Source organism: Sapajus apella, unplaced genomic scaffold (genome assembly GCF_009761245.1).
Source record: "Sapajus apella isolate SASKATOON/1434 unplaced genomic scaffold, GSC_monkey_1.0 scaffold85, whole genome shotgun sequence".
NCBI lineage: Eukaryota > Metazoa > Chordata > Mammalia > Primates > Cebidae > Sapajus > Sapajus apella.
Genome location: NW_022437025.1, coordinates 8,845,713 through 8,870,565, shown reverse-complemented (window position 1 = coordinate 8,870,565; position 24,853 = coordinate 8,845,713). Strand labels below are relative to the sequence as shown.

Here is a 24,853-nt window from a genome sequence, read left to right as displayed (position 1 = left end):
CTCAGCTATCAGATTGCTCTCTGACCTTCTGGGATTGAGATTTTTTTGTCTTCCATCCTTTTTGTTGTGTCAAGGTTCGGAGCAGTCTTCCTGTGGGATAGTGGCTCTTCTGTGGGCGAGATCACCGGCCACAACAAAGTCATCAACAGTGTGGACATCAAGCAAAGCCGGCCATACCGGTTGGCCACAGGAAGTGACGATAACTGCGCTGCGTTCTTTGAGGGACCCCCATTCAAGTTCAAGTTCACAATTGGTGTAAGTGAACTTTTCTTTTTGAGTGAAATTTGTGGTTTATACATGAGGCTAGCAGAGGCTGAGCCTGTTTAGATGCTGATGGCAGAGAGACCATGGGTCATGCCACGTATGCCATGATACACAGACAGAAGTGGGCTCACAGGGGTATGCAGAGAGAAGGAGGGCTCCCCACCTGGCCCTTGTCCTCCCCAGGCCCTCGGCTGGGCATGAGGGGTTGTCACAAGGAAGGACCTTGCCCTAGCCCGATGTGCACATGTCGGGAGTTGGGGCAGGGACTTCCCTGAGGCTGTGTAACCAGGCAAACATCTGGGACTGGAGGGGAGCCTGCAGGGCCTGCTATTAGCTGAGCCACCAAAGTGGCAGAGGAAATGAGCTTGCGGGATGTCCAAATTGGTCTCTCAGGCCTCCCCTAGAGACAGGGCAGAGACATGACAGACAGCTAGAATGAAAGATACTTTGTCTGTGGAAGAAATGTACCACAAACGCAGCAGTGAAGTGCTGCAGGATTGGGGTGTAGATGGCAGCATCTCAGAGACCCATGGCACGCATGCGCCCTGCCTTAGACAAGTACCTAGGCCTCATCTAGCCTCCTCACTTCTCCCATCTGCAGGATGGGGGTGTGCAGGGGCCAGCAGCATCTTAGGGTGTTGACTATAAATTTGAAGTAGGAGCAGCCACCTGGCAGGTCCGGAGCATCTTTGTTGGCCATCTCCCTGCCCCGGCAGTGCAGGAGTCTGGGCGAGCCCAGCAGCCTATCTCAGCACGGTCCTGCACTCTGCCCTAGCTTTCCCAGTCCTGCTTGTGCTTGCACCGAGGGTGGACGAGAACAACGCACCCAGAAACGCACATTTTGGGGACTAAGGATGTCCCTGGAGGAGGTTGTTTTTGCAGATTGGACCAAGGTCTCGGGGCTTCTCTCGGGGCCGTCAGTGGTTTTACTGTCTGCCTCATGGAGGATTTATGAGATCGTGTCCTTAAAGTGGCTCACTGAGGAACACTGTCCATTTTAGTGACGTCATGCCGTGAATCATAAATACCCGCACAGTGCAGCCGGAAAGGGCGAGGACGGGACCCACAAAGTGGACAGAACTTCCAGAGGTCGTTCTTGGCTTAGGGTACAGGTGGGCTTTCCAAGGATGCCCGTTTGTGGTGAAACAGGCTTCATTTTGTTGTGAAGCCACAGGCTGAGCTGAGCCTGGCCAGGCAGGTGAAAGCATAGGGAAGCCCCTGTATACAGCTGAACACGAGGTAGGTCTCAGACCCTGCTCCTGTGGCCACCACTTGATGGGTAGGTAGTGGAGACGTAGCTATTTTGGGAGCTGTATTGAAGGCTGTGTTTCTTTGGTGGGGTGGAGTGACAGTGGAGTAGGCTGAGTAATGCTGAGTCAGGTGCACACCCCTTCTCAGTCCAGAGCAGGAGGAGGTAGCTCAGAGGCTTCTATGGCAGCCTGTAGCCAGAAGCCGGCTGTGGGTGGGGCCTCCTTTGCCTGCCCTGGGAGGGGTCATTTCCACTCTGCAGATGTGCATTAAACCCAGCACAGCCTACTCAGAGGGGCAAGGGGAGCCAGGGTTTGTGCCAGGGGTAGGCCGGAGCCTGTATTCTTCACCAGGCTGCTGTGTCCCTGTGTGCTCGCTTGGGGGCTTGGCCAGAACGTTCTTTCTCTTTCGTTGTCCTTTCTAACTTCAGAAAGGACTTCACCCACAGCCCGGCCCAGGAGTGTTGGGTAGAAATGTCTGCCCAGCTATCCCAGCTCCATGGTGGGTACCATGTGTCTAGAAGTCTCAGTGGAACCCACAACCATGGGCCCTGCCTGGGAGAGATGAAAAGGGCTGTGGCCTGGCACAAAGCTAGGTGGCTCTGCCACCCTCGGGTGAGTCATGCCTCCGGGCCCTCCCGGAAACAGGGTGACAGTGACCATCCCATGCTGCACCCACAGCTGCAGGGAGGGTGTGAGAGACAGCAGTGGCTATCCACATGCTCGGGGATCATGTGCAGCCTCAAGTGCCCATGCAGAGGAAGGACAGGAAGGGTGCTCAGGAACCCCACTGGACCTGCCCAAAAATGCCTTCTGAGGTGCCGATGCACTTCGGAGTGTGTCTGCACTTAACCCCTCCAAACGCCAGAGCAAAGCTGTGGCCATGCACCCCAGGACCCACCCCGCGACTACGGGGAGCGCGTGCAGGCTGCGGAAACTGAGAGGAGGCCTGAGTGCTCACTTGAGGCCCAGCTGCAGCCGGCGTTGAGGACACAGTGGGCCGAGCATGGCTGGGCTTCCTCCCATATGTGGGCTCTTCTGATGCAGTCAGAAAGCCTGGGATGTGGAAGTTCTTGGGAATTAGTTGGGCCTTTTATAGTAAAAGATTTTTAAAATTAAAGTGTATGTGGGAATTTTGTATTTTAGAGGGAATGAAATTCCACTTACTGTGAAATCTACACAGCAGTGGTTGTTTTTCCCCACATCTGTCCTTCCACAGCCCATGACTGCTGGGTCGGGGCTGCCTTCGCCTCCGCCCCACCGGTCAGACTGCGGTGGCCTTAGCTGGCCAGGCCCCCCGCTCCAGAGGATGAGTGGCTGTGGCGGCAGCTCAGGCCTGTCCTCATCTGGCCTTCCCCACCCACTCCCTGCAGAGGCCCCATGTGGCCAGGACCAGGAGACTGCCTGGAGCTTGAGGTGCAGAGGTGGGGTGTCAGGTGCTTCCCTAGTCACCTGAGTGGCAGAAGGACTGGCAGGTGACTGGGGAGGGACCAGCTGGGTCGAGTTGGAGCTGCTGCCTTAAAAAGGAACATGGCATGTTCTGAAGGCGTCAGTACAGGCTGAAGCAGAACTTCCATGATGCTATGCCTGAACCAAAGTGCAATCTGCATTTCAGAGGAAAACAAGAGGGTCCCTGCCTGTGGAGTCTGGCGGGCCACCTTCCATCTCACTGGCCCATGTTTGGGGGTCACATGGCTTTCCCTTTTTTGTCGAACAGCCCATTGTGTGCAGGGCGAGTGTGGACTCCCGGCTCATCATGAGCCAGGTTCCCCTGTGTGCCCCTTAGCCTGAGGGATCATGGCCCAGCTTTGGTCTTCATTTGCCAGAACCTGAATGGGGCTCCAGGAAGATGAGGGTGGAGGAAGATTTGGCCAGGAATAAGCCTGGGTGCTGGCTTATCCCTCCCCAGTGACGTTGAAGACGTGGTGGGTAAGCTGCAGCGGGAACTTGCGGGATCACAGGAGAACGGTTCTGAAAGGAGATCCTAGGCACATTGGTCTTGGTCTCCAGCGCTGGCCTTCTGCGAACCCAGGGTTAGGTTCCCCTTGGAGGGTCTGACTGTGACCTGAAAAAAGGAGGGTGGCAAGACCATCTCCCTGCCTCCCCCCATCTCACCCATGGGAATTTCTTCACGACAGGCAGTCCCCTGGGATAGGTACTGTCAGATGAATTTAAAGGCTCCACTGAGTTTCTCTCCGTTAACTGCCTTCGCCATACACATTACTTGCGCCAGGTTCTTTGCCTCTGGCCATCCGCTTCCTCCGGTCGGGTGAGCAATTGGCGGTCTAAGATGACCACATGCCCCCTCTGGAGTATGGCTCAGAGCTGTGTGCACGTTCCAGGTCCTAGGAGTTGCACCAGATAGTTTCTGTTGAATGGTTATTTAGAGCAGCACGTCTTCCTGGAGACCCAGCCTCATGATGCAGAACTGGGGACTCACTGCCAAATCTAACCAGTTGAGATTCTAGGTAGAAAAACGTTCAGCATGGGGGACTCCTGGATTCCCTCGGTGGGGTAGCACTGCTCCCTCTGCCCCGCGGCCTCCACCCTCTGGGGACCTCACACCTCACATAGGCTCTCCCGCTTGAGGCTGGAACCAAGCATGCCTGGAAACCTCCGCCGTGGCTGCTGTCGGCAGTGCTGCCTTCCAAGTAGGTAACTCTAAACGTGCAAGGTTTCTGGTGGTTTTTCTTTTTCATATTTCCTTACTCAAGACAGGGCAGAGAGCAGATGTTTCAGCCCTTTCAGCCTGTATGGTGGCTGCCAGGCCACGCCCCTGCAGTGGGCATAGGACCCCACCCTGGTCCTCAGCACACACCACCCCTCCTGTCAGCTGGCCTTGCTCTTCACTGGGCTGATGGCTGACTCCTGAGGACCGGGGGCTGACAGCAGGAAGGGTGACGTGGCCCAAGGACGGTTAGTTAGGATGAGCCTGTTTTTCCTTTATGTGGTCCTTGTTCTCCATGGAGCATGGTGACTGAGCTGACCCTTCCCAGGTAATGGGAGAGGCAGGCAGGTGGGGAGCTCCTTGGTGCCCTTCAGCAAAGCTAAGTGGGTTGGGGCCACAGGGCTACCTCAGGGCACTTTGCAGGGAAGTCTGCTGGGAAATGAGGGAGGGGTGGGTGGGCTGAAGGATGGGGGCCCGGAACCAGCCTCTCAGGTAACAGGATAAAGGTGTTTTGGGAACACCTACTGACCAAGGGCCCAGGAGGCCCTGTGCTGGGCTTGTGCGGAGTGGGGCTGGGCACAGGGGACTGAGAGCCTGTCCCCTTCCACCAGCTCATAGGCGTTGGACAGCATGGCTGGACACAGGTTATTTCCATGGTAAAGGGGGGCTTGTGGTCCTAGTGTATACAGGGTCAGCTGAGGCTGGTGGGAATGGGGTGGGCTCCCAGAGGGTTCCTGAGCTGACCAGGTAGGTAGTGAGCATGGGTATGCTGGGGTTAGGCCAGCTGGGGCCTGTAGCGCTCTGTCCCTCTGTGATGTGGACATGGATGCCATGCTTAATGATTACCTAAGTGCTTCAAGCCTCGGTTTCCTCGGTGGTGAGAAGGAGCATGTTGGCAGGAGGGAGTGAGGACTGTGGGGAGGAGGCCTCAATAATACAGGTCAGCCTTGGCTGACAAGCGGGGACAGGCAGCAGTGTGGACCGGGCACTGGGCCATCCACACCAGGGATGATTGTACTACAGCCCCGCTGGTTTGCAGGGCCCCAGAGGGCAGCCCCAGGAAGCTGCTGTGCCTGAACTCTTCGGGAGGTTCCGCCAAGCCCTCTCCCTCTTTGTCTGCTGGGCTGGCCTCCCTGTGGAAAGGGCTATTTTTAGCCCTCGCTTTTTCTGGTTAATGGGCTTTTTGCGGCTTCTCCCTTTGAAGGGGCTATTTTAGGAGCAGACATCAGTCTCTGCATTTGGACTCCTTGGCTTGAGGGGCAGGAAAAGGTGACGGCGATGAGCTGCTTGAGGGGCATTCATGTCCCTGGCCTGTGCCAGGCCCCTCCCTTGCCCCTGCTGGGTTCTGGTGCTGGGGAGGGACACATGGCATCACCCTGCCAGGGCCTGCAGGAGGCGCCGGATTTGGGGTTTTGGGTGACCAGGACTGTCCTCACTTCCGGGACCTGGAACCAGAGGAGGAATGTCCATGTTTTGACCTCGGGGAGCCACTGAAATTGGCACTTGTTACAAGTTGGAATTGAGCAATGGCTGAATGTTTTTCTCCACTTTGTAGCAAGAGCAATCAGCGTCCACTATCCCACCCACTCATCTGCACTGGGGTGATTTGGGCATTTGGAGTGAGCTCTTTTCTCAGTTGTTAACTTGTTCAGTCAGAAGGACCCAGGGGTCAGCCAGGCCCACCTATCTCCCTGGCCCACGGCACCTCGAGGAAAGCTCAGGCTGGGGTGGAGGGCCAGTGGGAAGTCAGCGTGAAGACAGGGCTGTGCTGGCCAAGGAAGTGGAGTTGGACAGAGAGAGAACTCGGTGTGCTGGTCAGAGGTCTAGGATTCGAGCTGTGGTTATGTCATGGTTATGCCCGGTTGTTTGACCTCATCTGGAAGGAGTGGTGGTGCGCACACCCCTGTCCCCTCCGCCCAGGGGGTCTGGAAAGGCTTTGCCTCTCAGGCCCTCGCACCATTGCCTGCACCCCAGCTGGCTCATTCCTGCAACCCTCTTGGGAACCGCCCTGTGAGGCCCTTTGACACACGGATCATGGACTCTATGGGCTAACATGGACAGGGGACTGTGGGCCATGTTGACACAGGCAGGAGGTGGGCTCCATCGGCTAACCCCAACAGGAACGGGCCCTCAGTGTGTGACGGCGCCCTGATGACAGGTAACAGCAGAAGAGGTGCAAATATGCTTGCGGCATTAGGGATCTGACCTCTGGGATGGCTCTGGCCGGAGCATCCCCAGGCTTGCGGAGCACCTGCCCAAGGCCCAGGAGCCAGGACAGCTGAGATGAGTGCTCTGGATAGGAAACTGGAGACCACATTCGAGCAGGTGAAGCGGCTGGAGTTAGCTGCTGCTCTGGGCCTGGTGTTCTCTCCTGTGAAGAATTTGCCCACGGGCGTCCATGGCCCCTCTAGGGGAAAAGCATCTCTGGAGGTCCCCGAAGCCCCATTTGGAAAGTTGGTTTTCACTCTTAGCAGCTGAGTGGAGCAGCCCTCCAGGCCTCCTGGGGAAACTGCTTTCCCCAAATTCACATACCTAGAAATGCTAGAAAGCATTGAACACAGACCGTTAAAGCAGAGAAGGCCGGCCGTAGAACTAGGGAGAAGGTACAAAAGGAACTAAAGCAAGACACAGAACTGGGCTTACACACAAGAGGGACCTCTAGCACCAGAGCCGGAGATGACCGTGCAGTCCCACGTCCCCCGCTCCACTTCCTGGGTGAGCCCTGGGCCCGCCTGAGCACTGCATCCTTGTAGCTCGGCACTGCCTTGCCTAGCCAAGCCTTGCAGCACCCAGGTGCTGGGGGCAGGCAAAGGGCTCGCCAGCCCCATTGTTCGTGAGCTGATCACAAACCCAAGCCCAAGTTCAGACTGAGCCAGCCTGGTGCTTGCATCCCTGTTCCTTGTGGGCGGTGACCACAACCCACATAGTAGGCGCTCTTCAGTCATAGAGCGGATTGCAAGTCCCGCAACAGCACTCCCTGAAACGAGGCCGGGAGGACAGTCGGCTTGAGGGAATGTGTTCTCTTTCTGGGTCCACAAGGGGGCATAGTTTTAAGGGCAAAAATTTTCCAGCGCCATGCACCCCTCCCATCTCTCTCCATCCGGAAGATTTAACAGTTTATGTTTAAATATCTCGGGCAAGCGAAAAAACTAAGAGTCAGTCACCCCAGCGGAAGTTTAAGGAAACTCCTTTTCATTGGCCAGAGGAACTTGGGAAGGTCTCCCAGGATAAATTCCCCTGCTCCTTCACCCACACTGGATTTCCAGCTCTCTGGAATCCCTTCCCGCATAGTGGAAGCTCTCTTCCCTTCCTGGATTTCCCCTGTGGAGTCCCCTTCCACACTCTTCATGGAAATTTTTCTCTCTTTCCTCCTTGTTTTTCTCCTCTTTTCTCTGCCTAAATAAAATCGCCTTTCTGCAACACTTTTTGGGTTCGGTGTTTACTTTACAAGCTTACTGCGCACCTGCTGTGGTCCCCCTCTCATTCCTAAGAGGGCAATAACCAAAAACCTACAACATTCTCTCAGGGGAGTTGTGCCTCACCAGCACCCCAAAAACCCAGTTACATGTTCATCCTCTAGGGTGGAAACAGGACTGCCATCCCCCTCAGGAGCTCCCAGGGAGTTGATTACTGGGACTCCCTTTGTCAAAATGTGTGATTTCTCGGGCTTTCATCTTAATTGAGGTGGGAGGTCCCGGTTCAGGTGCAGGACCAGGGCCTGCTGTGCCCGTGTCCAGCCTGACCCCAGCTGTGAGCAGTTCTTGGCAACACTGAGAAGGGTCACCAGAGGGAAGCAAGTTTGGGTTGTTGGCTGGAGGAAATGCTTTATCTTCAAGTGCAGGAAGCCCAGGTTGCTTTCTGGGGCTAGGAGTGGACCTCCCAGAGCCAAGAACTGAATAGTGTGATTCCATGTACCACGAGCATCCTGCCGTGGGGACATTGCCAGATTCAGCCACATGTATATCCTCTGCTGACTCTGACGGACTTTGTGGGGATGTCAGTTTCCTTGAGCATGGCCCTGGTGATTCCCAGACACCTGATTCCTCTTTCTGGGCGTAAGTTTCTTCATTGGTGAAATGGGCACAGAGGCAGCATTGATTACATGTGTTAGTCTGCTGCAGCTGCTGTAACAGTTGATTAAGCCACAGTTTGGGTGCCTTAAGTAATGGAAATTTATTCTCTGGAAATCAGAAGTCTGTAGTAATGGTGTGGGCAGGGACGCACTTCCTCTGAGTCCCTGTCCTTCCCAGATAACTGACAGCCCTAGGGGTTACTTTTGTGAGCATATCTCCCATCTCTGCCTTCATCTTCACTCCAACTCTGTATCTGTGTCCAGATTTCCCTCTTACAAGTACACCAAGTCTTGTTGGACTTACAGCCCATCCTAAACACCCTATTTCTGAATAAGGTCTCACGGGGTCCCAGGGTTGGGACTTCAGCATGTCTTTTGGAGGGGCACAATTCAACTCAAAACATTACATGATCAAACACATGCAGTTCCCCCGCACAGGCAGCTCCTGCTTTAAAATTAAGTCTGTGATGTGCCTGGGGGCAGGGGGCACAGGTGATCCTCCTTGGGTTGAATTGCTTTTCCTGCAGGTTGGTATGTGTACCCCCTGAGCGGTGAGCCCCTCCTGTGCTGAGAGAGTTGGTAGCACTGGATGTGCGCTTGGTGGGTTAGCACCACCTGCAGGTGGGCAGCGAAAGGGCAGGGCAGGTGTTCGCAGCTTTGCCACTGCTTAGAGACTCATTCTCTGATACAGACACTTGTTGGCTGAGGAAGAAATGCATTTATTTCCTTATTCTGGTGACAGAGTTGCCCCTGGAAGTCATGTCATTTCCCCTTGTTTGCTCAGACTCTTGTTCTCCACGAAAGTAATCATTGTTTACCTTTGTTTGAAAGTCAGTTATTCTACCAAGCACTTGAGCTGGGCTGAACCCTCCAGGAAGAGGCCTCCTGGTCTCAGCCATCATGAAGCTTAAGGATCAGGGCTCCAGCTCTTTGCAGAGGGTGGCTCCTGGGGGTACCTCGTTGGGGAGTGCATAGCTGGAGGCGGCCTGCCTTGGGATTGATCAGCCTTGCAGCAGGTAGAGCGGTCAGCATGACAGGGAGGCTGGAGCAGACCCCTGCCCCTCTGAGGGACTGCCTGGGACCTTTTTAAGCTCTGAAATTTTCTTTTCCTGTGGACAAACAGTTCACACACTGAAGCTGCACGCAGACTATTTCGTAGAGCGCATTCTTGAACCTGGAGTCAGGCCCGTGGCCCCTTACCAAGCAGGTCATTGTCTTCCTGCAGGACCACAGCCGCTTTGTCAACTGTGTGCGATTCTCTCCTGATGGGAACAGATTTGCCACAGCCAGTGCTGACGGCCAGGTAAGAGCTGGGATGGGTTTGTGGGGGTGGGGAATGGCTTGTCTGCCTGCTCCCATGACTGCTCAGAGCCACAGGCTGCTGAAAGCCATCTCTGCTGATGCGTAGTCAGAGCCCAGTAAACACATTTCTGCTTTTAAACCACACTGGGAGCTCTGTCTATTAGCCCTGGTTTTCTAGAGCCACAGTCCATGGAGAAACTGCTTACTCCAGAGGGTGTTCACACACACATGACCCTCACATGTTTTTGTTTCTTGGAAGATATACATCTATGACGGGAAGACTGGGGAGAAGTTGTGCGCGCTGGGCGGAAGCAAGGCCCACGATGGCGGGATTTATGCCGTGAGTATGAACATGTTTCCTGGTCCAGTAGTGGGAATTTGGCCGAGTCCATGTGTAAGTCCATTCACACTGCTCTGGAGTTAGACAAAAACTTGAAATGAGGGGCTACAAGTTGGGGCGATTTTGTGCCTCTGCCCAGGAAAGCTTTAAGGTCGCGGCGAGGTGATGGGAGAGGCTAGTGGCTGGAACAGGAGACCTGGAGGCAGGTTTTGTCCTTGGCCTACTCACGTTCCACCCCCTCTCTGGGCTCCTTCTGTCCTACTCAGACAAGCTGCCCTGTGGGTTCTCTTTCCAGTCTGAAGTCCTCTGGCACGTGACACACTGCTTTTGTTTAAGTAGATTAGTTGGAGTCCTGACAGCACCCATTTGCTTTCTGCTTCTGGGGACAAAACTTCCAAGATCTGGGATGTTAACGTGAATTCTGTGGTCAGCGTGTTTCCTATGGGCTCCACGGTTCTGGACCAGCAGCTGGGCTGCCTGTGGCAGAAGGACCACCTGCTCAGTGTCTCCCTGTCCGGGTACATCAACTATCTGGACAGAAACAACCCCAGCAAGCCCCTGCGCATCATCAAGGTAAGTCCTGCCCTGGGGAAGCCGCTGACCCAAGGGTGGGCAGGGGAGAGGACACTGTGGCCAGTAAGGAAGGAGAGCTGAGGAGAGGCCAGGTAGAAGCTAGAGAGGTGTCCTCAGGCCTCCTTGGCCCTTGGGGTTTTGGTGGAAGGGAGGGATGCTGATTGGTTTTTTGGGACATGAGTTTAGCCACAGTGGGAGGCCAGGTGCCAAGTTCCCCTTGAGCTACTGTGAGAGTCGGAGAGTCGGGGGCAGTGGTCATCACCCCAGCTGTTGAGAGCTGTTACTTCCTGCAGGGCTCAGCCTCCCTGAATTGGGAGTGCACAGCCTGTGCCCCACTTGACTGCAGGCAAGAGCAAGAGCTCACTGAGCACCAGGGCAGGTGAGGGGGCATCGCCGAGGTCCAGGGGCTGTCACGTGCAGGGACACCAGTAGAGAGCCTCGAGGAAGAGGAAGAGCAGGTAGCCTTGGGCCTGGGCGTCGGCTGGGGTTTGACTGGGCAGGGCTGTGAGGGAGATGCTGTGGAGGTTCATGAGGGAGCGATGGGATCAGGAGGAAACAGAGTTTGAATCGTCCATGGGCCCAGGTGTGAAGGCCCTGAATGCCAGCCTGGGGAGGGGCACGGCACCTGCTTCCGAACCCTTCCCCAGTGGGTCCTGCCTTCTCCCGCTATCCACACCAGCTCAGTTGACACTGCAGTTTCAGAGGAAGTAGACAACACACTTCATCCCCACAGCCAAGCCTTCTTGGTCTCCTTCTTTAAGCCACTCGGGGAGACAGACGCCAGCACTTCCCTGACCCACTGCAGCTTGCTGTTGTGGAGCTCTGGGGACCAGCTTCTCAGAGGCTCTGAACTCCGCAGGGCTAGCGTAGGCCAGGCTGGGGCAGCCCCCGGGCTTGTGCACCCGGCAGTGTGCTGTGCAGTCGGTGGCTCCTTCACGCTATGGCTTCTAGGAGGGGCTGCTAGAATCACCATTCCCTTTTACAGGGGCATTTGCCCATGAGGAAGGGACCTCCTTAACCTTGTATGTGACTTCTAAGGACCAGGTCACCTTGGCGCTCATTATGCATAGAGTCACTGTTCCTCTGTGCCGGGGCAGCGGGGGCAGCAGCATTGCTGAGTGGGGAAAGGCTGAACTGTAAAGGTTTCCTTGATGAGGGCCTGAGAACAGAGGGGAATCGGGAGCGCCTCCTCGCTGGGGAGCACCCCTCACAGCCCAGGGTGTTGAGTATAAAGGGAAGGTGTGCCAGCATGGGGCCGAGGAGATGGCTGCCTGGGGAAGCTGAGGGCTCTTGTCAAGACCATGTTCCAGTAGGCCTCCAAGTGGGCTGGTGAGAAAGGTACACGGGTGAGTCGGGCTTCGCCACCAGCCAACTTCTCTGCCCAGGAAAGCAGTTTCCCATGGGCCATCCCCAACACTGGGCTCCAGGTATCAGCCCCCAGGTGTGCTGGTGGGGCTGCCTCAAGAGCACTCTTGCTCATACCACTACTGCCAGCTGTCTGGGGCTGCTGCCACAGGGAATCTTGTGGGCTTTTACAGTTGTCAAAATCCCCACATCCCCACTCCCACGCCACACCTGTGTGAGTCACACTGGTACTGCCGGTGTTCGCAGTGCTGATCTGGACTGCAATGGGGCTGAGGAGCAGGTCAGCCCAGGCTGCATGTTACACTCACCCGGGAACTAAAAAGCGCTAGTGGCTGGCAGCCCCAGAGGCACTCAGAGTCTCCAGGGAGGTCTCAGGGTAGCAGGAGCTTGCAGGCCTCCAGAAGGAACACCTGTGGGCATCTGGGCGGGGCTGGGAGTGTTTCTGGTGAATTCCGGGCAGTGAGCGTACACACAAGTCTCCTGGCTTCTTGCAGAGCACAGGATTGATTCAGCAGGAAAGTGGGCCTGAGCCCCACTAGTGAGGGCAGTGTTGGTCTGAGGTCCTCACTGTAAGAAGCAGAACTGATGGGACGCCATGTTGGAAGGTGGCAGCCTAGCTCAGCGCCCCTTACTGGAGCATGTGATAATTTTTTCCTGTTTCTGTGGAAAAGATGGAAGTAGCTGCATCCGTTGCCCATTCTTCAGTCACACTGGTAACTGTGTACCTGTCTCCAAAGATCCATGCCGTATTGTGGCAACATGTGGCATGCCACAGAGTTAAATAATTCCTGCAGAAAAGCCCTTAACTCAGGGAAGAGGAGAGGGGCCCACCGGGAGCTTGCATCCCGCTGCAGGGGAGAGGTGTGAGGAGATTCTAACAGCCCCAGCCATTATTTCCATCCCAGGATCAGATACGGAGGGGCCTAAATGCCTCCCTCAGGAAGCAGCTGTCTGGTTGTAGACCAGCCTTGTGGGCCTGCTTGCAGACAGTCTTGGGCTTTTACAGTGGTCAGAGAGAACCCTGCCCTCAGCAGGGCCAGTGTTCCTGGGGAGGGAGAGAGAGGCAGCCTCAGAAACCAGGGCCTGAAGCCAAGGCCTCCTGGATCGACGCCCTTGTGGCCTCCACCCTGATAGGTGCTGGTCAGCTGGGTGCCGGCCACGTGTCTGCCATGTGAGATGCTCAGGTACTGGGCTTTGGTCAGACCACGTCCGGGCCCAGGTCTGGGTTCGTTACCTTGGAGGGAGGGGAATGAAGGGCAGAGTCTGTAGGTGACTGGGTAGCTCGGAAAGGTTACTTAGGGCTCGTGGGCCATGCATTCAGACAGCTGGGGCTCTGGGGCCTCGGCACACCTGCACTGCCATGGGTGGAGGGGCGTCCACCTCCTTTTTTATACCCAGAGGCTTAGTTGGTGGAAAGCGGGTGGCAGAGGGCAGGTCGGCATGGCCTCAGCTTACCTGATCAGCGCGTCTGCTCCACAGGGTCACAGTAAATCGATCCAGTGTCTGACGGTGCATAAAAACGGCGGCAAGTCCTACATCTACTCCGGGAGCCACGATGGACACATTAATATCCTTTGACCCACAGAGCTAGCTCTGGAGCCGCTGGCTGTGGAGGGGAATTTCCTGTTCCCACGGTGCCAGAGGCCAGGCCAGCCAGGTGGCTCCAGCTACAGCCCAGCCACACGCTCTTCTGACCAGTGTGGCCGCCAGGGGTGGCATGTCTGCACATGGGGCCCTGGCAGCTCCAGGGCTCACGCTGAGGAAAGCCACGGGCAGCTCTGACCTGGTCAGTCCCTTCTTGCTGTGCAGCCCTGAGTGTGTGGCTTGACGTCTCTGAACTTGGGCTGCTACTCTCCCTGTAGATGCCAGCTGGCACCAGCCTTGTGCCTACTCCACACGGTGAGATTCTTGATTCTTAAAATTCACAAGCACCTGGACACCCTTAAGTTGAGTCCCCTTTTTTTTAAAATGAGTAAACTGGAGCTCAGCGAGCTGAAGTGCCCTCCCCAGAGTCACACAGCCTGTGGTCTGCAGAGCCGGTGCTAGTGCTCCTGTGAGGTGCTTTGTGGCCCTTCTGTCATATTCCCTGGAGGTGTTTGTGTCCCCCTTATAAGTTCTTATCTAGGTTTCTGTAAATGAGTCCTGATTTCTCTCTGGTGATGGGGGCTTCTGTTGAACTTTTCCTGCATGGCCTGGGACTCGTGACACACTGCTCTTAGGGCTGTCTTGAACCTTGGAGCTGCCATCTGCAGAGTGGCTGGGCAGGGCCCTGACACGTTGCTGGTGAAGGCATGCACTGTGCGTTGCTCTGCTGCCCTCCCTGACCACCATGCTGTGTTGGAAACTGCCATTTGTGTGGACAGCTCTGGTCTGCATGTGCTGTACCTCCCAGAGGGACTGTCCAGGACCCAGGGAGGTCCCCACAGTGCTGGGAGAGGAGGGCAGGCATGCCACCCTCCACCCCCCAAATGTAAGGAAATGTAGGGGTAGAGGGGTGCGTCTGCCCAAGGCCCTGTCACAGCTAGTGGCAGAGCAGGCCCTGGAACGTCCCCAGCTTGCTGGTCCCCCGCAGGTCTACAGCATGGCTCCCCTTCTGCTTCATCCAGTCTCTGGGTGGTGCGCCCATACCTCAGATACCGCTTCACAGGAACGGGTCAGCTGTGGACACTGCCAGCTTCCCAGGGGAAATGGTTTTCTCCATTTGCGATGAGATTCTCATTTGTTGATGTAAATGTAGAATCTTATTACTGAAGCCACACCTGAGAACACCCAACAGTCCTGGAAGCCGGGCTTTTCCTTAACCCCCGCCCTACATTACTGGGATTCAGAGACAGGGGAGAACGACTCCTTCGCTGGGAAGGGCCACACAAACCAGGTGTCCAGGATGACCGTGGACGAGTCGGGGCAGCTCATCAGCTGTAGCATGGACGACACCGTGCGGTACACCAACCTCACGCTGCGGGACTACAGGTGAGAGCGCTCAGCTCTGCAGGACTCGCGGATGAGCCTCAGCTCCCATGGAGGGCTTTTGCCACCAGCAGTGCCTGTTCTTGAGGGCGCCTCACCTGCTCCTGTCATCTCTCCCACCCTGTCCCAGCATTGTTCTCCAGTTGTTGGGCCCTGAGCCCAGCACTGTGTTATAGAACCAGGTGGTCTGGGTAATGTTCTTGCCCACAGATGATGACCAGGTGTGGACCCTGCCCTGGAAGCAGGGGCAGCAGATCACAGCCCTGTTCTTCAGGAACCTGCTGCGGTCTCTTTCTGTCTCCCCTTCCTCATTAGTAAAGGCGGGTACAGTGGAGCCTGCCTCCGACCGTTGTGGGTTAGGTGAGCCTAGCACCGGGCGTGTGCTGAGTACAAGACAGCATCCCCCTTCCGCTCAAGGGTGAGACAGGCACACGGTGATCTGGTCAAAAGAACGTCATATCTGTTTTTGCTCTTGTGCCTTTGATTGGCGGTCAGTAGAACTAGGAGAGTAGCTGTTTGTAAGTGATCTGAAGTCCTAAGTGCAGTTGGAAAGGCTTGAAAGGGAAGTGTTTCAGGCCCTGACAAGCTCTCTGCATGTCCAGTGTCCCCATGCCCAGGACTGACCCCTCCTCTGCCCCTACATTTCTTGTGTAGACCCCTTTGTTACCTGGTAATCCTGCCTAGGTGGTGGTGCCTGAGAGGCAGGGACTCCTGGGGCCTGTTGATGGATGGCTGGCGCCAGGTCCAGCACACAGCCCTGTGCAGGTGTGCCCTCCTTGACGCAGCTCCGAGCAGGTGTGCCCTCCTTGACACAGCTACTAGCAGGTGTGCCCTCCTTGACGCACAGGCCCTGCCTGTCTGGGCATCTGTAGGTAAATTGGGACTCCCGATAAGTGGCAGAAGCGGCCCTAGAGCCCAGGCATCTGGGCCTTGGTCCTCTTTCTACTGCCCTGTGGTAACCTAGAGGTCTTCCTGGGCCAGATAACCCAAGGCAAGGCCTTTACAGAGCCAGCCTTGGCCTGAGGACTTTGCTGCAGAGCCTTTGGAGACGCCACACTTGGCCCAGGGATGCAGAAGTTTCCTTGATGATCTCAGTTTTCAAGAAATTTGTGTGTGTGAGTCTTTCCAGGACAAGTTTTGATAGCATTGGCTAAGGCTAAAGATAATGTGATTTTCACCCATTAACTGTAATGGATTCTTAAAAGTTACCCATCCATTTTGGGGAGCAGAACTCAATTCTGTCTGTGCCCAGTGAACTCCAGAGTCCTTAGTCAGCAGGCATGGTGACAAAAGCCAAACTGGGCGGAGTGAGTGCTGACCACAGATAAACATGAGCATAAGCAATGCCCTGAGCTGGCTCCTCCACTCCTTCCCCACTCCCAGGCGCCCATCATGATTTATCATCTCTTTGCACCAGTCATGGGTCTTTTTTTTGCCCCCATCCCATATTTTAGTAAGTCTTTACTTCAGTATAGATGGTAGTAGAATTGTCTTCTCCTAAGTAGCAGCATTGCTGTGGTTTAACAGTGAATGTATGTGAATACCTCCACTGAGCTGCTGCATCATCGAAGTAACGTGCGTCCTTTCTCTCGAACAGTGGACAAGGAGTCGTGAAACTGGACGTTCAGCCAAAGTGCGTCGCTGTGGGCCCCGGCGGATACGCTGTGGTCGTGTGCATCGGGCAGGTAGGGACCTGCCTCTGTTCGGGTCGGAGCTTGGGGCGCTGTGTGGTACCTGCTTGCTGAATTCCACTCACGTCCCGTTTGACAGTTGCTCTAGCCAGTGTTTTTCTTGAGCGCTCATTGGCGCTGCAATAAGGGAGTTCACATATTTAATCCTCACCACCATCCTGCCTTTTGTACAGATGAAGAAATGGAGGCACAGAATGGGTACGTTGGTTGCCCAAAGTCACAGCTCATCAGAGGGCAGAGCTGGGGTTTGTCTAAGCCTCAGAACACACTGCGTGCCTTTCGGCCTGTGAGGCCTATGAGAGACTCTGTGGGGTGGGCCTGCCTTTGCCCCTGTTCAGATCCCAGCCCTGCTGCGTTGGAGCTGTGTGACTTCTTGCATTTACCTCACCCTCTCAGAGCCTTAGTTTTCCATCGCCAGTACTCAAAGATCCAGGTGATTATGAGGAAGTACATGTAAGGCTCCTCACACCATCTTGGTTCCTCTTACAGATGAGGAGGGTGAGGCCCAGAGCAGCCTGGGGCTTTCCCGCATGCAGAAGGTGGCACCTGACTCCCCAGGCTGGCTTCTCACTCCAGACAGTGGGTCACCTGCACACCTTTGCCTTCGGAGTTTCTGGAGCAAAGCACCCTTTACTGAGATCCAGGCCTAACCCACTTTATACAGAATTCTGCTCTGCACAAGATACTCTCTGTTGGCGGGCCTAGGCTTGCTGGCATGTAGACTGGGGAAGGCAAGGGGCAACCTTTGGCACAAGTGGCAAACCCTGCTAAAGAAAGCTGCATTCAGGACCCTCCGCCCCTCCTTTGCCCTGTGAACTTAATTGCTTTAGGGAGAATGGATTTCTCTGTGTCCTAGATAACACAAACTCCCTGCCAAGTAATTATTGCAGACACCCTGGACAGCCAGTGGGGGTGGGGGAGAATCCACACACGGAGCACCTCAGGGCCTGGGGGAAACGCTACAAAGCAGCTTCTGTCTACAGCAGGGCTCTTGCCAGCCAAGGGATCTGCACATGGGGCTTTTATGGGTGAGCGGGTAAGGCCTAGGGCAGAGCACCCTGTGTCTCAAGGCCCAGGTTTCCTCAACTGTAAAGCTGTGGTCATGATGGGCCACCCCTTCCCCTGAGGCTGAGAGTAAAGATCTCACGAGGATGTTCAGACAGGGGCCCAGTTGGTGCCTGCCCCCCAGGGGGTTAGAAAGTACCCTGGTCCCTGGGTTGTAGCATGCGGGGGGGGGGGGGGGGGACAGGTGGTTTTCTCTGTGATCCGTTACTCATCCTTTTCTCCCAGGGCATCTAGAACCCCCACTCCGGGTCAGAATCTTCTGCAGAGCTCCCTATCATCAGTCAAAGGGTCAGGAGGGTGCTGGGAGGGGCCTGGGGTTTTAGATCAGGAAACAACCAGGTTCAAGCCTCATGTCAGACGAAGCTTCGGGCCAATGCTTAGGCCTTCATTCTTCACCTGTGGGTAGGTAAGGCCACCCCAGAGCCAAGCAGATGACACAGGTGCGCCTTCAGTAGCAGTAGTAGCATGAATGGGCGCTGCTACCATTCATCCTCATACACCCCACAGTCCATGCAGAAACAAGCCCATAGGGTAGGGGCGGGGGCTGCCTGTCTTCATGACAGCTGATGGCTTGGGTAGGGGCTCATTGGGATAAAGGCGAAACTCACAGATGACGGCCACTCTGTCTGGTAACAGACAAGTAAGTTAGAATCGGAAGAATAGACAAGGTGGGGAAACAGAAAAAGGAGGGCCCCCGCTGCAGAGCCTCTGCTGCACGTACCAGAGGCCAAGGTCCAGTGTGGGGGCCGAGGCTTGGAATCTCAGCAAGTCCCAGCTCAGCCTGTGGGAACTGGTGCCTTGAGTGCACGACATCAACTGTGTACCCCATTTTCTCATCCATGAAATGTAGAACCTGATCCCTGCCTTCTGGGGCTGGAACACTCACAGCAGAGTGCTGGCACATGCCCAGGGGCTGTCGCTGCTGTTTTTGTTTCTGTCCTGACCCTGAACATTGACTCATCTTCACGATAGCCAGGCACCACTGGTTAATGAGGCCCAGGACGATTCTGGGCCGTCCCCTCATCCAGCAAGCAGCTGTGCTGAGCTCAAGCCTCGGTCTCTCCATCTTCGGAGCCCTGCTCGGTCAGCAGTGTGCCATGGGGGCGTCCCCACTGCAGCCAGACACCCAAGTACTTGGCACCCTGGCATTTCTGAGAGCCAAGCAGCGTGGCTCAGCCCCTGCTGAGGATGGTCTCCTGCCCTCTCACCAAGCAGGTCAGGAGTAAACGCAGAACGGGACTGGTGTGGTGGCCACCACGAGGGCTGCACACTTCCCAGTGGACTTGGGGCATCAGGAGCAGCGACCCAGGCAGTAGGAGGGGTGTAGGCCCCAGGAAGTAGGCACCGGCTTCCCAGCCACTGTGCTGCCCTGCCATCCATCCTCCGGGGCATCATCCTTGTGTAGGGGGCAGAGTGCCTCTGTGGACTTGAGTGTCCCAGCTCCACTTCCAGTCGCTGGAGTTAGGCGGACGCTCCACAGCTGGGTGCCACGAGGTTCTCCTACTGTTCCTAGGCTGTAGGAGAACCGCTAACTGTGGAACTCTGGCTCTTTCTTTTGTCTTGAGAAGCCAGAACCTAGAATCCCAAGTGCCATACTCTTTTGCACTGTTGCTTTGAGGCCTTATCGCGCCCCCGCCACACCGTGCTCCTATCTTCCTGATGCCTAGGAGTGCTGTTCAGCAGAGTGCATTTATTTCCCTCACTGACTGGAGGGACTAAAGTTCAGAGGCCAAGTGACTTTTCAAGAGGCAGTGCTGTGGTGACAGCCATGGTAGTAATGTAGTGATGATGGCAATGGTCACAGTTCATAGTGTTTCCTGCCCCACTTGACTGAGAGTCACAAGGCTGGGAATGAGCTCAGGTGGTGTGGCTCAGAGCCCCGGATGGCCCTGCAAAGAGGTTGGGGACAGAGCCAAACCCAGCTCCACTGAGCCCTGACAGGGGCACACCCCTCCTACTGCTGAGGGCTTTGTCCCGAAGGGCTGGACTGCCCTGACCCGCTGCTCATGTGTGCCGCAGATCGTCCTACTGAAGGATCAGAGGAAGTGCTTCAGCATCGACAGCCCTGGCTACGAGCCTGAAGTTGTGGCAGTGCACCCAGGCGGGGACACAGTGGCGGTTGGGGGTGCGGTAAGGCACTTTCCTCTCCCCTGTGCTCTCTGTCCTTGGTGTCTGGGTGATCTGGGGACAGCATGCGCTGTGTGAGTACCGGGGCTGTCTCAGGGAAGGTGAGGGGTCAGGCAGGGGAAGGGTCAGGCAGGGGGTGAGGGACCTGCTCTGGGACCCAGCCACCTCCTGCCACCCAGAGCTGGAGCCTTCCCCTGCCCTCCTCAGCACTCTCCCCGCTTCACTGCCCAGGTACTCACAAGACTGGACAGTGAGGTGGGGGGAGTTCTGAGGAGGGGACAGCTGGGCCTGAGAGCCAGCCCCGTGACTGGCAGGGGGAGCAAGAGGGTAGCAGGTCAGGGAATGAAGGAACAGGAATGGTGTCCCCTGGGGCTGGGCTTGGCTCGTAGATTGAATGAAGAGTGACAAGAATTTCCTGACATCATCAGGGTGCAGTACTAACGAAGAATTTTACAGTTTCCCCTGAGTTCCGCTTCGTTGTAATTCTCATGCCCTTGAACTTGTGTTTGTGGCACGGTCACAGTCTGCCTGGCCAAGTCCTGAGTGCTTTAGAGAAGAGCTCGTTTCCCCTACCCAGCCCAGGAGGGCAGCCCTCTGATCACTCAGGACTGCAGCGGGTGTGGTAGTGCCCTCTTTGCCAGGGGCCGGGTGGCTCTATGTGCTGCTGGGTCCTTCAGATCAGGTGCTAGATGTGACCTGTGCATGGAGTAGCTTCCTCTACCAGCCAGCTTGAGGGCCTCAGGAGACCAGCGGTGCCCTGAAGTACCAACAGCTGTTTTCACAGAGCTGCGTTGGTTTCAGGCCTATCCATGGGAAGAGCCATGCCCAGCACCTGACATGCACCCACCAGAGTAGAAGTCAGAAAGGCACATTTTCTTAAGGCTTCAACCCCTCCCTTCACAAAGAGTGGGTGTGGTGCGTGTGTGTTTGGTGGTGGCTCACTTCCTCTCTGTCCCTGCCGTAGGATGGCAATGTCCGCCTGTACTCCATCCTGGGTACCACGCTGAAGGATGAGGGCAAGCTCCTAGAGGCCAAGGGCCCCGTGACCGACGTGGCCTATTCCCATGATGGCGCCTTCCTTGCCGTGTGCGACGCCAGCAAGGTGGTCACAGTGTTCAGCGTTGCTGACGGCTACTCGGTGAGTGGGCAGCGGGCTCCTCTGTCCCCGTGCTGGGCGGTGCAGGTGGCAGTGGAAGGCAATCGTGACTTGGTAACTTTGAGCTGACCTTGTCTGAGCTGTAGCTTTCTTGCTTCTACAAGTAGCAGTTGCCTCGTGCCGTGCTTCTGGGAGTGGGTTTGTAGGGGTCGCTAGCATAGAGTTAGTACCTGAGAAACCTGGGTCCTCATTGTCAACATGAGGAGTAAGCGAGGTGTTGTGGACAACCCTGGCCTGAACCTGACCTGCCACCTCTCTTGTTTTCAACCTGCAATTAGGAGAACAATGTTTTTTATGGACACCATGCAAAAATCGTCTGCCTGGCCTGGTCCCCAGACAATGAACACTTTGCCTCCGGTGGCATGGACATGATGGTGTACGTCTGGACCCTGAGTGACCCAGAAACCAGAGTCAAGATCCAAGGTGACTTCCTCCCCCAGGCTATGGCCCAGGGCTCTGTGGGCCACTTCACAGGCTGTCTCCCTGGCTGCCATTCCCAAGGCTAAGGAGCCTCTGTGCTTCTAGGCAGGTGGCCCAGAAGAGGTGTGGGTCTGCTTCCCTCCAGCAAACACCAGCTGTGTTACTGGCCGTACTGAGGGACCACAGGCTGCGTCATGTTCCCATTGGGAGCACGACGGGGGCCTCATGCACACGACACGTACTCAGCTGAGTGAAGGCCTCACCCATGGCATCTTCCCTTCCCCCTCCCACCCCTTAAATCCCACTTGGGACACCAGGGTCTCCCCCTCCCTAAGATAGCCACATCCAGTGTCTAATGTGAGCCTCATGTAGACGCCGAAATTTTCTAGTAGCCACATTTCAAAAGGAAACAGGTGAAATTATTTGTAATGGTAGATTTTATTTAGCCCGAATGTCATCATTTCTCCCTGTGGGGGTTGTGATGTCCTCAAGTGGCCGCATCTGGGGAGGTAGCTCTGTGCTGTCCAAACCCTCCCCTCCCTAGTTACTCCCTACTGTCCTCCTGGTGCGTCAGGTCCCCTCATCCATTTTCCTTGAAGACATCCTTTTGTCTTCTAACGGAAAACGGAAAACACTAACGGGCCCTTTTCCTATTTAAAAATGTGTGAACCCACCCACAGAGCTCCTTCCCCAGCTGTAGGCTGCAGGTGGGGGGCAGGCAAAGGGGGAAGGCAGCCCAGTCCATCAGAGACGCAAAGCAGATTTCACTGTCCGTCCTGGTTTATAAAGCAGTCGACATTGAGAGTCAAACAAGTAGTGAGAATCAGACAAGTTCATGAATGAAATGGATCCAGAAAAAATATATAGCAAGAGCTAGTCCGGTAGAGAGTAGGTCAGGGTCTTTACTGTGTGGTCACAGGGCACCAAACATGAAGTGACCTCGGCGTCAGGCTCTCATGCACATAGTTGAGTTCTGCACCTGGAAAAGAGCCAGCCTGGTGATGTGAACAGAGTGCTAAAACCTGGCCTCACTGTCAAGTCATGCTTGGTGGTTGCAGGAGCTCCCAGGCACCTGTGCCACCCGCCGCCACCCGCAGGCTAAGGCTTCCTGCATCAGGGCACATGCTGTGCCAGGTAGGGTGTGCTGAATCTGATCCTGTCTAGGCGGGGCTGCAGACCTAGAGGCTGGGGACCACCTGGACCAGGGGAGCAGAAAGCTGGTGGGAACCCCCATGCCTGCAACTGGGAACCTCCCTGGGCTTTGTGGGCAAAGCCAGCCACAGAGGAGCCCTAAGTGCACGGGCACCGTCTCACTGTTGGCACCTCGGGTGGGAAGAGGCAAGATGATGGGGGAATCAGGAATCTGGTCGTCCACGTGTGACTCACAGAGGGGAAAGTCAGTGGCCCCCAGTTCTATGTTTTCCAGCCTTTCTTTGGTTGTCATGCCCAGCCCATTTTAATACCGTATGGATACAGCCTAGCGCTTTGTGTGTTGTCTTTATGTCATCGCTTTTATACATAAGAAGAAATTGTTATTTCACTCTTTTGGAACTTGGTTCTCAAGACTTGGAGAGGCGTAGCCACTGGCATCTGTAGGTGGAACCAGGGATGCTGCTAATTACCCTGCAGCACAAAAAGAGGCACCCGGCCCTGGGGATCAGGAGTGCCAGGCAGAGAATTCAGCGTCACTGCCACCCTGCCAGACTCCTGAGTTATAACAATTCAGGGCCATTTTCTTGGAGGCCCTGTGATGATTTACGCACAGGTCATTCCATCTTCCTAGTCCAAGATGTACATAGATGTGGAGAAGTTTGGCTTTTTGTTAAATTGCACCCTTTCTTCTCAGATGCACACCGGCTGCACCATGTCAGCAGCCTGGCCTGGCTGGATGAGCACACACTGGTCACCACCTCCCACGATGCCTCTGTCAAGGAGTGGACAATCACCTACTGAGGAGCCCCACCCCCGCCTCTGGACGGACCTAATCAGGGACTAGAGTTTAACTGCAGTGGAACATGTCATTTCTCTATTTCTGTGACGCGCCCCCTTGCCCCTGCCCCACCACAAGAGGCAGTAGGGCCCCGTCATGACCCTCGTCTCTGCAGGGTGTCTGTACACGTTCTTCTGAAAGCTTTAGACAGGAACAGTTTGCACATGAAAAATAAAGTGAGCACTTAAACAATGTGTGGAGCGTAACTAAAACCCACAGCCCAACCAAACCTTGAGAATGCAGAACATTCCAGAGGCAGTGGCCTCCAAAGCACACAGAGCCCCTGGCCCCGGCGTGGCTCTCTCTCACTGTTGGTCAGGGGAGATCGTACAGGTGAATGAGCTGGGGCTCACCTTCCTACCTGCAGAACATTTCTGTACTAGTGAGAAGAGGGAATATGCATTGCAGTTCAGCAAAGCCGGAATTCTGTGTTGAGCAGATGTCTGTCTCTTCCTAGCGTGTGACTCACACCGTGTGGCTGCCTTCAGAGAGCCACCCCCAGATCAGATGGGGACACACAACCCCTGGATATGTTTCATTGTCAGACTTTGTGCTTGATTTTAAGAATGGAATTGTGGGGGTTTTTTGTTTTTTTGGTTTTTTTTTTTGTTAATATATTTTAACTGTTGCCTGTCAGTGTTTACAAACTAGTGCGTTGACGGCACCGTGTTCAGGTTTTTAGAACCCTTGTTAGCCAGACTGAGGTGTCCTGGTCACTGTTTTACCATCATGCTTTGATGTTCTCCTGTCTTTCTCTCCCTCTTCTGCTCCCAGGAGCAAAGGTTAATTTAAGGGCAAAGATGAAGTCACTGTAAACTAATCTGTCACCGTTTTTATCTTTTCTTTTTCAGTGCAGAAATTAAAAGTAAGTATAAAGCACCGTGATTGGGAGTGTTTTTGCGTGTGTCGGAATCACTGGTAAATATTGGCTAAGAACAATCCCTCCCTTGCACTTGTGAAAACACTGAGCGCTTTAAGAGATTAGCCTGAGAAATAATTAAATATCTTTTCTCTTCATTGCGGATCACTGACTTTGTGTGATGGGGGTACAGGGGTGGGGCGGCTGGGTGGGGAGGAACCTCTGTGGGATTCTCATAGCTTTAGGGGTCTCACCAGCGCACAGCCTCAGGCAGGAAATGTTTGGGGTCCACGATTGTCAGACCCATTGTGTGGGCGAAGGGAAGACCTGGAGAAGGGGCTGGAACCCTCAGTTCCTCTTCCCAGCAGTACCGCTGGCCACCCTGTGACCTAGGTCACATCCCTTTCCTTCTCTGGGCCTAAATTTCTTTGTCAAGTGACAACACTGGACCAGATGATGTCTACATTCCATCTGCTTCCCAAATTCTTAGCAGCCTGTATAGCTTTCACATAAGGAATAGCATGCATTTAGATGTTAAAAACGAATCTCCCAAACATCCACGTTAATTGCAAAGTGAAAGGCACTGTTCTTTGAAAGTGCCTTTTGTACTTTTGTAACAATTGTGAAGTTGTCTAAGTTTGCAATCCCAGTTTTAAAAAACACTTTGAAGAATCTAATTATACTGCTTCTTAGAAAAGTCAGGGAATAAAATATTAGTCTATAACATCTGATGTTGGGGCTGCCTCT

The 24,853-nt window shown here is 55.0% G+C and overlaps 1 protein-coding gene across 1 annotated transcript in view; it reads left to right on the top strand.

The window, feature by feature from the left end:
* The window catches only part of WDR1 (WD repeat domain 1), a 43,869-nt gene extending 19,605 nt beyond the window's left edge, over nucleotides 1-24,264 (top strand). Inside the window, exons 5-15 of the mRNA XM_032254207.1 lie at nucleotides 75-255; nucleotides 9,477-9,554; nucleotides 9,813-9,893; nucleotides 10,233-10,466; nucleotides 13,311-13,398; nucleotides 14,645-14,801; nucleotides 16,396-16,483; nucleotides 19,574-19,684; nucleotides 20,646-20,819; nucleotides 21,116-21,260; nucleotides 23,104-24,264. Coding sequence (XP_032110098.1) covers nucleotides 75-255; nucleotides 9,477-9,554; nucleotides 9,813-9,893; nucleotides 10,233-10,466; nucleotides 13,311-13,398; nucleotides 14,645-14,801; nucleotides 16,396-16,483; nucleotides 19,574-19,684; nucleotides 20,646-20,819; nucleotides 21,116-21,260; nucleotides 23,104-23,210 — 1,444 coding nt within the window. The 3' untranslated portion in view covers nucleotides 23,211-24,264. The remainder of the gene's footprint in view (nucleotides 1-74; nucleotides 256-9,476; nucleotides 9,555-9,812; nucleotides 9,894-10,232; nucleotides 10,467-13,310; nucleotides 13,399-14,644; nucleotides 14,802-16,395; nucleotides 16,484-19,573; nucleotides 19,685-20,645; nucleotides 20,820-21,115; nucleotides 21,261-23,103) is intronic.
* Nucleotides 24,265-24,853: the final 589 nt, after the last annotated feature.